Source organism: Crassostrea angulata, chromosome 5 (genome assembly GCF_025612915.1).
Source record: "Crassostrea angulata isolate pt1a10 chromosome 5, ASM2561291v2, whole genome shotgun sequence".
In the NCBI taxonomy this organism is placed as follows: domain Eukaryota; kingdom Metazoa; phylum Mollusca; class Bivalvia; order Ostreida; family Ostreidae; genus Magallana; species Magallana angulata.
In genome coordinates, this window is record NC_069115.1 from 12832864 (window position 1) to 12851114 (window position 18251).

At 36.1% G+C, this 18251-nt stretch overlaps 1 protein-coding gene and 1 long non-coding RNA gene across 3 annotated transcripts in view; one reads left to right on the top strand and one right to left on the bottom strand.

Annotated features, from left to right (window-relative positions):
• Positions 1-18251, top strand: part of LOC128183432 (inositol polyphosphate 5-phosphatase OCRL-like) — a 35174-nt gene that overhangs the window by 8053 nt on the left and 8870 nt on the right. For both annotated transcript variants that reach the window (XM_052852418.1, XM_052852419.1), the window contains exons 8-16: positions 90-281; positions 690-791; positions 1288-1402; positions 3137-3259; positions 3467-3574; positions 4402-4472; positions 4697-4808; positions 5055-5164; positions 5947-6082. In XM_052852418.1, coding sequence (XP_052708378.1) covers positions 90-281; positions 690-791; positions 1288-1402; positions 3137-3259; positions 3467-3574; positions 4402-4472; positions 4697-4808; positions 5055-5164; positions 5947-6082 — 1069 coding nt within the window. The remainder of the gene's footprint in view (positions 1-89; positions 282-689; positions 792-1287; positions 1403-3136; positions 3260-3466; positions 3575-4401; positions 4473-4696; positions 4809-5054; positions 5165-5946; positions 6083-18251) is intronic.
• Positions 3142-18152, bottom strand: LOC128183434 (uncharacterized). The gene is made up of 3 exons (XR_008243600.1): positions 17839-18152; positions 16929-17379; positions 3142-3278 (listed from the first exon to the last, which is right to left on the bottom strand). It is a non-coding gene; the product is annotated as an uncharacterized LOC128183434 (long non-coding RNA).

Consider the following 18251-nt stretch of genomic DNA (forward strand, 5'->3'; position numbering starts at 1 on the left):
TGAAAATTGACCAATACATGTACTACATTGAATTCATTGGACAATTATTGTCCTGCATTGATGACATCCATAATTGCTTGTTTCCATAGTTACTATGGTGATGAGGACAACACAAATGGGGGCGTTCCCGATTCCTTGAAGTTGATCACCAACCAGCTGGGGATCCCTGGGTCAGGGGTGGAGCTGGTCAACAACTTGAAGCCGACCACGATGCGGGAGCACGTGGTCAAGCATTACATGCGACAGAGGGAGGAGGAGTTTACTTACAAGAAACATTACACGTAAGGACTAATCAATTATCTGTAAGAGGGGAACAAAAAAAGAGAAACATCACAAATGAGACCTAATCCATTATTTATCACAGTGAAGCATATAATGAATACAGTGAAGAAAATAATTATATCCACTGGTCATGTGAATTTGTCAAGTTTGAACTGCATGTTACACCTACAATATACTCTGCATAAATTCATCATTTATTTTAAATTGGAAAAAAACCCAGTTTTAGATGGGTATAGAGTATGGGATGCAGTCCAATATTGTAGAATTAAAAAATATTGACATTAAAGAGACTAATGAAGACTTTAGGGAAAATATTTTGATGCTTTAATAAGAATGTGAAAGATTCAATGATGATATAGTTTAATAAAATGACTATTTGTAATGAAACACACGCTCTCTATTTAAAGTATATTTTGTGGAACCTGGAACGTAAATGGACAAAACCCGCCTGTAACCCTCAAACAGTGGCTAGACAGAGTGCCCGATCCACCGGATATCTACGTCATAGGGTAAGTGTTGGCAACTCCACCAGATATCTATGTCATAGGGTAAGTGTGTGGGTATACATAGTACCCAATCGACTGGATATTTATGTCATAGGGTAAGTGTTGCCAACTCCACCAGATATCTACATGTATGTCATAGGGTAAGTGTTGCCAACTCCACAAGAGATTACGAGATCCACCCGATATCTATATATATATGGGATAAGTGTAAGAATATAAGATAAGTAATTGTTGGTAAGAATTCCTGATAATTATCTATGTATTACTAAGCAATTTTGCAGATTTTACAATGACTAAAGATTTGAAAAAAGAAAACTTCAAAAAACCACAGACAGTTTATTAGAACATGTTTCTTTATTTCTGTAAAGTTCTACCCCCTCCCCCCCCCCCCCCCCCCACATTTTGAAAAACTGTCTATATGCTATCACTATATGCTACACAGATATTGTGTTACGTTGCCCGCTAGAACGTCTGCTCTGTAGTGTGTGGTTGTTTACAGATTTCAAGAGCTGGACCTCAGTAATCAGGCCTATGTGTTCAGCGACTCGCGGAAAGAGGAACAGTGGAAGAATGCCGTCAGGAAAAGTCTACCTGTCAAGGGCAAGTACAGAAAGGTCAGTATCACCCAGCAACTGATTAATTATATGTATATATACCACGGGCCTGTTTTGACCTTAATTGCAATGTAACCATAAATAAAGATATCTATTTATGGTTACATTAGAATTAAGGTCAAAACGGGCTAAGTCCATGTTGTATATTCTGGTTTTTTTATTATGAAAAAAAGCATTGATTATTAGGGCCCCGCAAGGATTTGTGGGTGCCCTATAGTAATCACTCTGTCCGACTGTCCTTCTGTCTGTCCGTCTGTCACTCTTCCATCCACAGATTTTCTGTTTTTTTCTAATAACTTTTTTTATGGTTGCCCAATCAAATTCAAATTTGGTATGGTAGTTCAGTAGGCAGAAATACATATTTTGATGCTAAGTTTGGTTCTCTATGTCTTCTGGTTTGGAGCTGGGGTGGTGGGGTAGATTCCTTAACTATGCATAAGAATGAATGGGCAAAGAGAGATAACTGCTGAGAATGTTACCATTGTATACTTGGAAGGCTGTGCAATATTTGTCCTTTGGGATTAATTAACCTTCCACAGGAAGAAAATCCTAAGCTTTATCTTTATCTGTCACATTGAGATTAATTACTGCACTGCCTGTGTCTGCAAATGAACTTTGTTTTGAAGTTAAGGTCAATTTTGAATGATGTGTAGTATTGTGTACATTCTTTGAAATATGGATTTAAAATATAATATTCATACTTTATTTTGGTTAAAATACCGTACACAATGATTTGTAATAATTTTATTGAATTCTAAAATCAAGATATATACTAAGATATCCTTTTTCACTATTTTATTTTTTAATTATTTATTTTATTTTTTAATAAATTATTTTATTTTTTTTCTGCCTTTATGCTGTTAATTTTAACAGGTAATCAGATAATAACCCCATTCTGTCATTTCTGAAAAAAAAAAATCTTATTGTAAATCTAGAAGAAAAGGATGAGAGAGCAGAACAATTAATCCCCTGGGATTAATGATCTTGCCTGCTGCTTAGAGGCTTATCTCTATCTGTCATATGAAGATTAATGAACTCCTTTGTCTGCAACTGATGTTTGTTTTGAAGTTGAGGTCAACCCTGGGTGATACAATGTACATGTATTTGCATTCACAGAAGGCTTGCATTTTATAAAACACCTGTTTAAATCTTTTTTAAATACACATTTAATTTAGTTTTTTTATAAGACATGAGGTTATCCCTGTTTTATGCAGATACAAGGTTACTATTTAGATTTTTTGGACATTCAGGAATTGTCTTAAAATTTTAAAAATACAGTTGTTACTTATATAAATTATCATATTTTTTTTTTACCACCTTATATATATTGCAGTTCTTTACATCTTATGCCAGGCATTTATTTTTCATCATTGTTAATATAAAGAGGATGGAATTAAAAGTTTTTTTTTCACTTTTCTATATTAAATCTCATAGTGGGGCCCTTCCTGACTGGTCAGTTTTCTAGTTTATCTACTACTACCATAATTATGATACTGGTTATTAAAAATGATGCTTGGACCAACTGAATTAAAGTACGTGCATACTTAGAATTCCAGCTTTTTGGGAGGGGTAGTATTTCTTCATAAGGAAATGGTTTTGTTTTCTGAACTAAAAAAACTAATTAGAATCTTGAGTTTTTGATGCTGCACACATATTATCACTTTACATAAAAGTGTTTACATGAAGAAATTTTGATTGTAAATACACGTCAATTATATGCTTTTGTGATTGCAGGTCAAGTTGATTCGCATGGTGGGGATCATGATGCTTGTGTACGTCAAGGAATCCCTCGTCCCCGACGTCCCGCCAAGTCTTGTCGACGCTGACACAGTCGCCACAGGAATCATGGGAATTATGGTGAGGTCAAGGTTCAATGCTGAAAACAAACCACAAGACTTGGTTTAAATTTTTTTAACATTTGTTGTTTGTTCTCTCTCTCTCTCTCTCTCTCTCTCTCTCTCTCTCTCTCCAGTGCTCAAGGGAAACAACTCTCTTTTGTCACATTTATGAGTTCCATTTTTTTTTATATCAAGTATCCTTTAAACTGGTCCATGTGTTTTACAGGGTAACAAGGGTGGGGTGGGAGTGAGGATGACCCTACACAACACCTCCCTGTGTTTTATCAACACCCATCTAGCGGCCCACCAGGAGGAGTACGAAAGGAGGAACCAGGTCTGTATAGTATATATATGGTCAAATATTGAATGAACCAGGTCTGTATAACAAAAAAATTATAGTCTTTGTAAGCAAACACCCAATTGAATATTTGATGATAAAAATGTTTAAGAAGTGAATTGAGATAATTTGAAATAAGATATTATTTTTTCAATTTTGGGCCCAGAGGCAGAGGGCATAATTATTAGAGAAAAGACCTAGTAAATGAAAGTTTACAAACACAAAACAGTCCATACAAATACTATTCCGGTAGATTCCAAATTAAACGCGAGGAATTGATATCACGAGAAGCAACCCTCGCGGATTTTGAAATCTCAATTTTATTTTTTAGACAGTTTTGAACTATAGGAAATCATAACAAAAAGTTTGTGCTCTCGATTTTATATTCTCGCAATTTGATGCAAAAGAGTGGAATAGCAGAATAAAGTACTAGGTGAAATAAGGAATTTACAATATACTGTGGAACCATTAAATTTTGTGGGGGCCAATTTTCGTGGATGGATAAAATTTTACAGGTTCGTGGGGACATAATTTCATGTATTCTGATATATCTACCAAAGGAAATATGACTTTAATTATTACCCTAATTTATCAATTTGTTGAGGATGTTATTTCGTGGATAACAGGTACCCACGAATTCCACGAAAATTGAGCCACCATGAAATCTAATGATTCCACAGTATGAATGTGCAGCAGTTGGGTCAATCCTTTGTATACACATGTTTTCTGTTAAAGCATGGGTACAAATAACCAACCTGTCTTCTTAATAAATACATTTGTAGATGGTAGCCATGTTTTTCTGACTGTCTTGTAATTGTTTGTAGGATTACCGTGATGTGGAGAGTAAGATGAGGTTCAAGAACTTTGCTCCTCCATTAACGATTTCTGAGCATGAGTAAGTCCTCAGTATAAAAAATTCCACATCTAGTACTAAAGACCAAAAGTTTGATTGTCATAATATTTTGGGTAATCTTCCCTGTGAAACAAAATTATCATTGGTAATCATCCCTATGTATGGGTTTTGTGATTTTGTCAGAGCATTTAATTACTTGTAAAAAAGAACTGACATTGAGCCATTTTAAGTGACATCATTTGATTTATCTGTTTTTTTGTTTTCAGCCAGGTCTTTTGGATTGGTGATCTGAACTACAGGATAAACGGTCTGGACATTGACAAAGTGAAGACCATGATTGACAAGATGAAGTACCGGGATCTTCTTAGTTATGATCAGGTCAGAGTTCAGTCTGTGTCAGGTTAGAGTTCAATAAGGGTCAAACCAGAGGTCAAATAGGATCAAATAGAAAAAAGTTAGCTTGTGGTCATGTAAGATTTGGAGCAGGTTAAAGTTCATCTAGAATTAAAGGTCAAAAGCTATTTGATTGGTTAGTTGATACGTTGTAGTTTTCTTTATCAGAATCCTTCTACTAGTAGATGGTTGATAGGAGGTTTTGTTTTATCAGAGTCTTTTTATTTTTAGCTTCACCAGCAGCTGGGCAGATCTGATGTGTTCAAGGGCTACAAGGAGGGGATCATAGGATTCCGGCCGACCTATAAATACGACACGGGCACCAACGAGTGGGACTCGAGGTCAGTAAACTCAGTGAACTCAGAGTGGAGAAAAAGTGGGTCTGTTTGATCTCCCACTGAAATGTCTCTCCACCAAATACTAATACATGCAATAAATATCCAATAGATTCACAAGTAGCGACTTTGAGATTATAGAGTTGATTCCAAGCTGATATCTAATATCATGCAACACAAAACACACATTTGGATAAATATTAAGTAAATTAATTCATTTGGACACCTTACTTTAATGGTTAAGTCCTGAAACCACTATTTTCAAATGAAAAAATTCAGTCGTGTAAGACTTGGTTTACTGAACCTTGGTGGGTTGGACAACTGTCGATATTAATGTGGATTAAAGTACATTATAAATGAAACAGTTTCACCGCTGTAGAATTTTCTAATATTACAATTTTTAACCAAGAAATAGCTTTTAAAAATATTTGGAAATATAAAAATTGTAAAACCCTCAGTGGGATTCAAACTCATGGATAACAGAGTCGTAGTAAACCTTTAACCCACTGCACTACACTGTTAGGTGACAATATTGGGAAAGAAACTACTTATATAATTACACTTTATTTTATAATTGTTTATTTCAATAAACAGTATGTCACAACATGGAAGTGTCCAATACCACCTTATTTTGTTGGGCTAAATGAGACAGTTTTTCATCGATGTAAGATGATACTAAACATGTATCATAGAATTAATACACTAAATAGCCTTTATTAAGCTTTTGAATTAACAAAGAAAAATTTATGTGTGAAGAGATTTTAATTTTCCATGTTTCTGTGTTACAGTGAGAAGAGCCGAATCCCTGCCTGGTGTGACAGGATCCTGTATAAGGGGGCGGGGATAGAACAGGTCCACTACATCTCCCACCCAGACCTTACGATCAGTGACCACAAACCAGTCTCCTCACTGTTCAATGTAGAGGTGAGTGCTGATCTCTGTATGTGGGGTTAGGGGATGAGGGTAGGGGGTGGGTGGTAGGGGGTGGGGGGATAGAGCAGGTCCACTACATCTCTCACCCAGATCTAACGATCAGTGATCACAAACCAGTCTCCTCACTGTTCATTGTACAGGTGAGTGTGATCTCTGTATATGGGGTTAGGGGATGAGGGTAGGGGGTGGGTGGTAGGGGGTGGGGGGATAGAGCAGGTCCACTACATCTCTCACCCAGATCTAACGATCAGTGACCACAAACCAGTCTCCTCATTGTAGAGGTGAGTGTGGATCTCTGTATGTGGGGATGGGGTAGGGGGTGGGTGGTAGGGGGTGGGGGATAGAACAGGTCCATGATCTGCTATTTAATGACCACAAACCTGTTTCTCTACTGTTCATTGTAGAGGTGAGTGAAAGTCTTGAGTATTTCTATCATTACAAGCCTTTAAGTTAGTATACTGGGAACCAATTTTTATTTTTGAACAATAATTTTCAAAGAGGCCTACAGGAGCCATGTCTTTTTGAATATTCATCACCGTCAAATAATGTCTACCTGTATTGTATTAAATTTTGTTGAAGATTTCTTTTGCTTAGGCTCGGCCGCAAAGACGAGTTATGACATTGATATAATATCTCTATTTAAACACTGAGTCAGATTTATTATTACATTGACTTGCAATATAATTAATGTCTTCAGAATGAAATGAAATTGTTAACCAAAAGGCAAACTATAAAACTTGCTTTTAAAGACAAAATACTGTCAACCAATTTTTATTCGCGGCGACTTTATTTCACGATTAACTGCCAATACACTGGTTCGCGACGACTAATGTTTGCTACCAAGTCTCATCCATACCTGTATTGTTATAAAAACTATAGACAAAGGATTGGTTCGCGGCGAGAAATATTCGCGACGTCAAGACTCTCGCAAACCTCGCGAATATTCTCACATGCGAATAAAAGTTGGTTTACAGTAATACTTGTACACAGCATGATTACATATTTAAGTTTTGGAAAAAAAATACTTATTAGGGCCCCGCTCTGCGAGTGCACTATAGTGATCAGTTTGTCCGTCAGTCCATCTTTTTGTACATCTCTCCATCCGAGATCACCTTGTCCGGAGCATATCTTCTCTCCCTTTGCTATTATCTGGCTCATGCTTCACTCACAGAGGGTCTATAATCAAAGTATGTGCAGTGACCTTGAATGAAGTTTGTAGGTCAAGGGTCAAGGTCATATCTGATCAAGCAATAATCCCTTTTTCAGATCATATATATACTTTCCACTTCACACTTTTTGGCTCATACTTCACATATTAACAGAGATTTTGAGTAAAGGGTGTGTGATGACCTTCAAGCCATTTTCAAGGTCAAAGGTTAAGGTCATAGTAGAATTATATAAAATATCCTTGTCCGGAGCATATCTTTTCTTCCTTTGCTATAATCTAGCTCATATTTCACCCACATAGTGCCTCTGATCAAAGGTTATGCAGTGATCTTGAATGAAGTTTGTAAGTGAAGTGTAAAGGTCATATTGGATCACACAAAAATAATTTTTTTAGAGCATATATATACTCTGCGCCTAATCCAGTTTGGCTCATACTTTACTTACAGAGCTGTTTTGTTCATGGTTTGCAGTGACATTGAACCAAGTCAATGTGAAGGTCATAGCAGATCTCTTTATTATCAGTTTTAGGCCATAAATTATTTCCCATTTGCAAAAACTTGCTCAGATTGAACAAAAAAGCCTGTATGTAAGGGGTAATGAGATTGAAAAAGAAGTTCTATGCCAGCTGGAAAATTTTTAAGTAATAGGTCGAAAAGCAAAATTCTCTGAAATATTTTTCATCCTATAGTCAATTATTTAAGCGGGCCTTTTGAGATGGTCATGATATGCATCATAGGCCTAATGTTGTCGAGTTATTAATAAAATATAATTATAATTGTATTATCAACATTGCAATGATACACTATTAACACTATAGGACTGTGTTGAAAAACATGATGCAAAAAACAGACTGTTCAATGTTAAAGATTTTTTATGCAATCTGGGTATGTTTGAATTGTGGGAAAACAAAAATAACAGCTGCAGGTTTCTTTATTGTCAAACAACATATTTTTGATCAAGCTAGACAGGACATTATTTCTCAACCAGATAGCACTAGTAAATGCACTTTTCAAACACCAAATTGCAACCCGTATTCTACAATTTCATTTACAATTTAATTTATATCAAAAATGTATTTCAAGATTCAGATTGTCTACGCATCAATTAGCAAAAGAAACCAGTCAATTTAGTAACAGTAAAGGACAAGGTAGAAAGTGTTTTCTGTGTTCATATTATATTGATGATGAATTTCATATTACTTTAATATGTCTTGTATGTGTAGAGTATCACAAACTTAAGAATACATTATGCCTTATTACTGAAAAAAAACCCTTCAATATCTAAACTATTGCAGCTTTTTAATACTGAAAGTTTAAAATAGCTACTGTGGTTTCATTAGTATTCAAGGGTATCAATTTCGTGGATAAAGTGAAAATCACATGTTCAAGGATATGTAAATTCGTGGCCAATGATCCTTTCAATACAAATTGATAGTAGAAATTGCACTTCAATGAACATTTAATTTCATGGATAAACTTAAAAACGAAATCCACGAAAAATTGGTATGCAACGAATATTGAAGAAACCACAGTATGTAATGTAGGGAAATTTATTCAGTTTAGCTTGAAAATAAGACAAGATTTATAAAACATGTTAAAGGCAGATATCGATGTTGACATCATACATATGTGACCACGCCCGGATGTCTGGTACATAACTAGGCGATGGTGCACGTTCATTTGGGGAATTAAGCTCAAGGGGAATAAGTAAATCAAGAATGCACAAAGTCCAAATGGCAGGATATGAGAAATGTTTATTAAAGATTGAATGTTAAATAATCCAATCTACACACGCAGGTAACAACATTAATGAGCAAGTCTTGTTCCTAACTGTAATTTAGAGGAGGGGCCTAAACAGATGAATTAGAAATTTGTCTCCTAACACTCTACATGATTTCCTAGCTTCGCCCTACATCCTTTCAGTCCGAAGTCTCAACGCTAACTCTCTCTAAAAGAACTCATGTACGAGAATTAATTTTCTCTATGAAATGCCTAAGGTAAAGTTGTCACTTATGGCTAATCAAATAATTAAGTTATCAGTGTCATCCCTTTGATGTGAAGAAGTCAAAGTGGTTTTGTTTACCCTAACTAACACCTATGAGTGCCCAGTGCCATGAGCAGTGTCACTGACAATAAAGATTAACAATTACTGTGAAATCACTAAATATTCTAGGGGATTAAGAAGTAAACAACAGCTTGGACAACCTTAAGAAATAAATAATAAGGAATGCTTTAGATGTCAATAAGCAATTGCTAAGTATGGGAACATATCAGATAAGAATAAAGTAAAATAAAGTAGACTATGAAAATATATGCTAAAGTTATCAAAAGTGAAATGGATGTCATTTCACTGGTGATATGCTCCCCCTACTTCACAAAAAGATTTCTCCTGAAATCTCAGAATACCATAAGTCAATCCTGCCTTCTTTTTTTTTCATAATTTGCAAAATTAATGACACATATTATCTGATACATGTAGCAGGTCAATTATTTTTATGAAAATATCATTAACCTAAAGGCATAGGGTCAGTATAGATAATAATATCCTAAATTTAAGAAATGTCTAAACCAGGAAAAATATACTTTAAAAGTATTAATTCCTAAGGGCGTGGATTCCTTATTAATTGAATGAATTCTAAACTATAGCTACTATATACATGTATATACAAGGGCCCATTATATATAAAAAAAAAAAAAAAATTGGAGAAAGAGAAAAAAAAAAAATATCAAGACTTGCATGTACAATGCATAAGAAAAATAGTAAACAATAGAGCTATACAATTTAAAAGATGCTATTTCACTTTACATTGTTCATAATGAAAATATAATGTCTCTCTGAAAACAGCATCATAAATGTCACATCAGTCCATGGAATAATTGGATGAAATGAATCAGTCATGTTTCACATAATCACGAAAGTCTTTGTATTGGTTCTGTATTGGTTTGTTGATTTGCACTTGGTTTTCTTTTGTAATTTGTATTGTTCATTGGATTTGATGTCCTCAGACAGGAACTGCAGCAAGTGGACGTCTCCACAAAGAATTTCTACCAGTAATTGGGAAAAACTGCAACCTGGTTCATGATCATGACATCCCCTGAGGGAGTTCCATCATGATAAACAATAAGTCATGACATCCCACCTGAGTAGGGAGTTCCATCATGACAAAAAAAAGTATATATCAAAAGAGCTATAACATCCCATGTTTGCTATAGGAGTTCCATTATAGCTTATATCAAAGGTGTTCATGGCATTGGAAACAGGATGGCATCGGTTTATGTTGACCTGGAATCTGCAAATTTGGGCATTGGACAAGGCATGATAAATGATCAATCAGTAAGCACATCCACAAGAAATCAACATGTGACACAACGGAATTACCTATCATAGATTACTTATAGAAAAGAAAAATAAATAGAATAGTATATGAGATACAAAACTTTGGCAAAAATGAATTATGATTTTAAGGTATAAAGAAAAATTATTCTGATGGAAAAAGTAAGTTTACTTGATACTGAGATAGAGCATTATGCCGTGTCCCAGCAGTTTAAGAAACTACCACAGTTTCCGCTGGTTCATAACTTACAGGCGTTCTAATGTTATTCAGTAAATTAAACAAAATTCAGAATCTTTAAAGAAAAACAGAAGGGAGAATTATTTTTAAAATATTGGGGGGAAAAAAAAAAATTTTGAGTTGTGTATATTTATCCTGGGTCCTTTTAATTTGATGATAATGTGCTGCAGTCACACTACCTAGCACTATGTACAGGACACAGAATAAATATCAGCTGACCTACCGGTAATTGGGAAAATGTAATAGTCTAAGAGTGATTTTTGAAAAATTAATTTGTATTAAGCTGAGAAATTTAGAGGTTTGCATTTGTATGGAAGAGTTTGACATGATCATAGAGTTTTGTTTTGAATGCTAAAATGCCTTCTGGTGAAGAGTTACAATTTTTCAAGAGTCTGGCTTTTGAAGGAGTAAGATGATGCATGAAAAGAGTTGGTCTGTGTTTAAAGAATAAGACTCTGGATACAGGAAAGTATTGGTTGCTGTTCCAGTTTACGAACTCGCATCCTTTCCCTGATATACAGTCACTGATTTCTTGTTCAAGTTTTCTGAAGAAAGGCTTGAATAAATGGCTTGGAACTTGATAAGCATACTTTCCGTTTGTAGTAGATCCATCATGATTTTGGAGGTAAAACATGATATGTGTGCCTCTTCGGTCAATGGAAGCAGTGTGTATCTCTTGTTGACTCTTTGGAGGGAGTGAAAGGGCTTGTACAGATTCCTGTTTGTTAAAATGTTTTTTGTTGGGTCGCTTTCTTTTCTTTCCCTTGGCATTGTAGAGGGAATGGAAGGTATCTTTAAAGGATTTTGGGATTTGGTTTCCGTCTTGCCATGAAGTTTGAGCTGCACCTTTGAATTTGATCTTGTAAATCGGCTTCCCTTGGTATAGGCTATATTCAAGAATTTTGTCTATTTGGTCCGTAGAAAATGGTTTGGATTGTTTTTCATTTGGTTTTTCGCATTTTGAATTTCTTTTGTGTTTGTTTTGATTTTTGGCTTGATTTTGTGGTTTAGAAGATGATGGTTCAGGTGGAGGATTTTGATGCTGGGGATCATGAGCTGCATTTCTGATGCTTTGGTCATCATCATTATCATCATTATTCTCTTCAGCATCATCTTCATGGAGAAGCTGATTTTCATCATCAGCCGAAAGCTGATCAGCATCAGCTTGATGCTGGTCACTTGGAGGAGGAATCTCCTCATTATTTTGGTTGTCCAATTCTTCAGGATTGAGTACAACATCTTGATACTCCGGTAAGAAATAGTGAGGTCTATCCTCAGGACTATGGTAAGTTTTTAGTCTTTTGGCATGTACGAGACTCTTCAGAATTTTGTGGTCTGAATCTCTTCGGAGTTTAAAAGTATGGTTTGGTCCCTGGTAAATTACTGAATATGGACCAACCCATTTTTGTAAAAGTTTTGGAGATTTTCCTTTAGGAACATGGCTGCAGTAGAGCCATACTGTGGAGCCAACCATGAAGTCTGGTTCTTGTGCACGCTTATCATGCTGCTGAGTGTACTTCTGTTGATGTTGTCGAATGTTTTCAGCAGCAACTTCTCTGCATATTTTAAGTTGTTCCAGAACACGCATCAGATGTAACTTGGGTTCATGTGCCATGGATGGTTTTGGTGTCAGAGCAACATCAACAGGAAGGCGCATCTTCTGTCCAAACAACAAGTGAAATGGTGAAAACATTGTTGATTGTGTGGCAGGTGTAGATCTGTATGCCATGAGGACAGCCGGAATAAACTTCACCCAGTCGGATTGGTCCTTGTTACAGTATGATCTTAGTGTTTGGCTGATAAATGAGTTCATCCTTTCACAAGCAGCATTTGTTTGTGGGTGGTAAGCACTTGTATAGTGTCTGGTAACTTCAAAGAGTTCACAAAGGGCTTGGACTAATTTTGACATGAAATTTTGTCCCCGGTCTGAAATAAGTGTCCTTGGTGCTCCGTATCTCGCAAATATTTCAGCAAAGAGTACTCTGGCAACCTCGGTCGCTTCCATGGATTTCAAGGGAAAGGCCTCGCACCATTTTGAAAAGCTGTCAACAACCAAGAGAAGGTACCTGTCTTTGTTTGGTGTTATGGGTAATTCCAGGAAATCCATGTGCCATCTGCTGAAAATATCCTCAATAGGGAGTGGTCTCAAAGGGACTGGCTTCTGATGTTTAGAGTTCTTGGACTGTTGACACGTTTCGCAAGTTTTAATGTATTGTTCAATGTCTGAATACATATTTGGCCAGTAGTATTTGGCGCGGATAGCAGCATACGTACGTTCATGTCCTTGGTGTCCGCCACCAGCAATACAGTCATGATATGAGAGAAGAATATCATTCCGGAGGGGTGCAGGAATGCAAAGCTGTCTAATAAGACATTGATCAGGAGATTGGTTCCTAGCACGTTCTTTGTAAAAGTGGAAAAGAAGTCCATTAATAATTTCATAGTGGAAGGATTTTGCAACTATTGCAGTAGCTTGCTTAACATTTTGCGGCAAATTTTCTGTTCTTTTGTAATCGATAATCGCTTGAAAGTCTGGACAATTTTCTTGCAGATGCTGAAGGGTTGGGTTGTCTGAAATATGATCATCATGTTGATCGGCTGTATTTAGGGCAAGAATTTCAGGTTTCCTTGGCTGATTGTCTTCTGGATATTCAAAGGTTGTGGCAATAAACTCTTTTGTGGAAGCTTCAATGGATCCAATGGCTGGCAAGTCATCATCTGATGGAGAACATGGTTGGTCTGAAGGTGGATATTCACGACGAGACAGACAGTCGGCATTCTGGTTCTTAGTTCCTGGACGATGCTGTATCTTGAATTTGTACTGCTGAAGGAATAGAGCCCAGCGTCCTAGTCTGCCTAATGCATCCTTATTGGTATCCAACCAACGAACTGTGATGTTGTCAGTGAAGACTGTGAATTCAGCACTGGTAGGGTAAGCCTTGAAGGTTTTGATGGCTTCAATCAAAGCAAGTCCCTCTTTATGGTTTATATGCCATCGTTTTTCTTGATCCCTGAGTGCACGTCCTCCATATGCGATAACATTCTCAAGTCCTTGTGAGTTTATTTGTCCCAAGACATATCCAATGGCAGCATCAGAAGCATCCACAGACAATACAAATGGTTTGCTAAAATCAGGAAAGACAAGGATGGGTGCTGAAGTTAATTTTCTCTTCAGAAGATTGAAAGCATCAGTGTGTTCTGGTTTCCACTGGAATTTGATATTTTTCTTAAGAAGATTCAATAAGGGAGCACAGATTTTGCTATAGTCTTTGATGAATTTCCTGTAATAGTTGCACATCCCAAGGAAGCTGCGGACATGTTTAGAATTTCGAGGTTGTGGGAAGTCAGCTACTGCAGCAATCTTAGCTCTGTCTACTTGAACTCCTTTCTCAGAAATGATGTGTCCAAGGTATTTTACTTCTTGGGCAGCAAAGTGGCATTTTGTTGGCTGGAGAGTAAGATTGGCTTTACGAAGTTTTTGAAAGATAAGATCTAAATGCTGTAAATGTTCATCAAAACTTTTAGAAAAGACCAAAATGTCATCAATGTAGATAAGAGCAATTTTCCAATTTAGTTCCTGTAAAACTTTTGTCATCAGCATCTGGTAGCTTGTAGGAGCATTTGTTAAGCCGAAAGGAAGTCGTTTGAACTGGTAAAGACCTTGATGTGTGATAAATGCAGTCTTGTGTTTGGTTTTCTCATCCAAGGGCACTTGCCAGAATCCACTAGCTAAGTCTAAGACACTGAAAATTTTGGATTTAGAATCAGCTATTGTGTCAAAAACTTCATCTAATTTTGGAATCGGAAAGGAAACAAGCTCTGTGATAGAATTCAGTTTTCTGTAATCTACTGCAAATCTGTATTGTCCATTAGACTTTTTCACCATAACGACCGGACTTTGGTAAGGAGAAGTTGATTCCTCAATGACATCATTTTTCAGCATTTCTTGAATCTGACGTTCTGTCTCCTGGCGCATCTTTGGATTCTGGGAATATCTTGGGTAGCGGACTGGCTTATCAGTGTTGGTGATGATAGAGTGTGTGTGGAGGTTTGTTTTACCAAGTTCGGTGGCATCTTTGGCAAATACATCTCTGTTTCGTCCAATCAGATCTTGGAGTTGTTGAGTTTGAGCAGGAGAAAGATTTTGTTTTTCGATATGGATTTGCAGGGTTTTGGCGATAGATATATGATCTGTAGTAGAAGCCTTTGACTGACTGGTGTGATTGTCAGAGGAGTGTGTGTCAAAGCAAATAATGTAATTGTTGTCTATGTTGAACACTTTAGAAACTACAGAATTTGCTTTCAATGGAACTGATTTGTTCAGAGGATTTAGTATCCTATATGGAAGTGTGCTGTTTAGACATGTAGCAATGCATTTGCTTCCAACCAGATTCTTGTTTGTAAGAAGGTTGACTGGTTCAAGGAAGACTTGTGAACCATGAGGGATGTTCGTGACAAGGAGTGAAAGTGTGCTTTCTGAAAGGGGTGGTAACATAATATCTGATTCCGTTCGAGCAAGAGAAACATGTTTCTGGTTGTCATGTTGGATATCAGGTGTTGAAATAGAGGCAATGGTTGTTTCATTGTGAAAAGACACATATTTATGGGTAAGATCTATTACAGCGTTGTTTTGCTCTAAAAAGTCTTGGCCTAAAATGATAGTGTGGGGCAAATTTTCCAAAATATGAAAGGTATGGGGCATTTTTAAACCATTGACATCTATTTCAAGATCTGTTTGACCAAGAACAGCATGTGATGTTTTACAAACACCTGTGACAGCACAGAGATCTGATTTGTAAATATGGGGATTTTTGAAAAGTTTCTTCAAAAATTTGTCGCAAACAACAGAAATAGTAGCACCGGTATCAACAAGGGCATTGATATGAAAGTTAGAGAGCTTGATTTGAATTTTGTTCTTATTGGTAATTGCCGCTGAAATAGTAGCCAAAAAGTTGTTGGGATTGGAAGTATGTTGGGACATTGATGGGATTTCAAGTGAGGAAGCCATTATCAGTGATAAAAACAGCTAAACAATAATCAATCTATAAATGTCAAAAAATGATAACAATAGAAAGTTATCTAAACTGTGTCACATGTGATAAAAGTGGCTGTACTCACCAACAGGAACTGGCACGCTGTCTCTGTATGGACTTGGTCTTCTTTTCTTTTCATAAGAACGTTAGAGTCACAAATCACAGTTTTTGACAGCACAGAAATCCTGCAGAAATCCTAAGAGTCCCAGGATCATGGATGTTTACATCAGTTCACTGTGAGAGGAATTCCATAAGATTTGAACCGGATTCTCGACCACTCTGTGACCACGCCCGGATGTCTGGTACATAACTAGGCGATGGTGCACGTTCATTTGGGGAATTAAGCTCAAGGGGAATAAGTAAATCAAGAATGCACAAAGTCCAAATGGCAGGATATGAGAAATGTTTATTAAAGATTGAATGTTAAATAATCCAATCTACACACGCAGGTAACAACATTAATGAGCAAGTCTTGTTCCTAACTGTAATTTAGAGGAGGGGCCTAAACAGATGAATTAGAAATTTGTCTCCTAACACTCTACATGATTTCCTAGCTTCGCCCTACATCCTTTCAGTCCGAAGTCTCAACGCTAACTCTCTCTAAAAGAACTCATGTACGAGAATTAATTTTCTCTATGAATTGCCTAAGGTAAAGTTGTCACTTATGGCTAATCAAATAATTAAGTTATCAGTGTCATCCCTTTGATGTGAAGAAGTCAAAGTGGTTTTGTTTACCCTAACTAACACCTATGAGTGCCCAGTGCCATGAGCAGTGTCACTGACAATAAAGATTAACAATTACTGTGAAATCACTAAATATTCTAGGGGATTAAGAAGTAAACAACAGCTTGGACAACCTTAAGAAATAAATAATAAGGAATGCTTTAGATGTCAATAAGCAATTGCTAAGTATGGGAACATATCAGATAAGAATAAAGTAAAATAAAGTAGACTATGAAAATATATGCTAAAGTTATCAAAAGTGAAATGGATGTCATTTCACTGGTGATACATACACCTCTGTCACACTCTCCTGTTCACATATCTGTATATTGTTTATACTTACTGCACTGATAAGCTGTACCGCTGAAAGTTAATTATAAAGAATTGAACACACAACTCATTTTATGAAAATGTTTAATCCAATCACAATTCATAAAAAGGGCCTCTTTAATCCTTATTGAGTACAATTAAGGAGAATCCAGTCAAAACACACATGTAATATATACATATCCTGTCCAGCAATTATTTGTCATTTGACTGTAGTTTTAATTGGCAAACCAGCAAAATAATTAACTTTTTATGTACATGTGGGTTCTGTTGATAAACGCCAGTGTGTCACCAGCATCAATAACTTCCTGTCACATGTGACACATGTCTGGTTAATTCCTCACTTCTTCCTGAACGTTTTCTGAGTGGCATATAACCACAAATAGGCAAAATTTATAACAGAAATAGATTAAGTTTCCTTATTGAATGAACATCTTGTGCTTTTGATCTCAGTCCATCACCAATATCTAAGTAACAAGACACGTTCAATATTGAAATCACTCATTGACAAAGATTGGCTCCCATAATGGATTATTCATGTTTTCTTTAGAACTGTCAAGGAAGCATTAGCGTCCAAATTTTCAAAAATTGAGGAAATGAATAACTTTTAAGAAATTCTTTGAGTACCAGGTATTTGATTGGACTTGGATTTTTTTCATTTCATTTAAAAGAGAAAAGAATTATTTTGAATTTTTCATTTCCTTATATTTAGATGAATAATTATTCTTTGATAAGATATTTTCTGAGATTTTTAATACATGTCCCCCTAGAATGATAATTTGAAATAATAATTATAATTGTTCCTGTATTCACCATGGAACTTTTCAAGAATTTCCAAAACTTTCACCACTTTCCCCACCGCTAGAAAAATCTTTCTAAGAATACCCCCCCCCCCCCACCCCCATCTTTTCCTACGTACAACTTACCCAGTCCTCAACAAATTATCCCATCCAACAAATTAGTCAGTTTATGAAGACAGTGGGTGAATCGTTGTACATGTATGTACATACATGTATATCCCCTCATTCTGAATTTTGTTTTTAACAAATGAAAAATATTAATGTGAATTTAAACCTCAAGTGAGGAGGAAAGAGTACAGTAATGACCTGTGATGCTGTCACATTATACCAAGATCACATTTCCTCATTCAGTGTAGTCGTGTTTGGATTTAATTTCAAGTTCTCTTTATAACTTTGTGTTGTGCAATGGCAGTGGAGGTAGATAATGAAGGGAAGTTCTTGGTTTGATAGTTCTTAAGTCAAGAAATGGCAGGATCATATCCAACCACGCAGGTATCTGTACTTTAGTTATTGATGTAATTGTACCAAGATGATGTCAG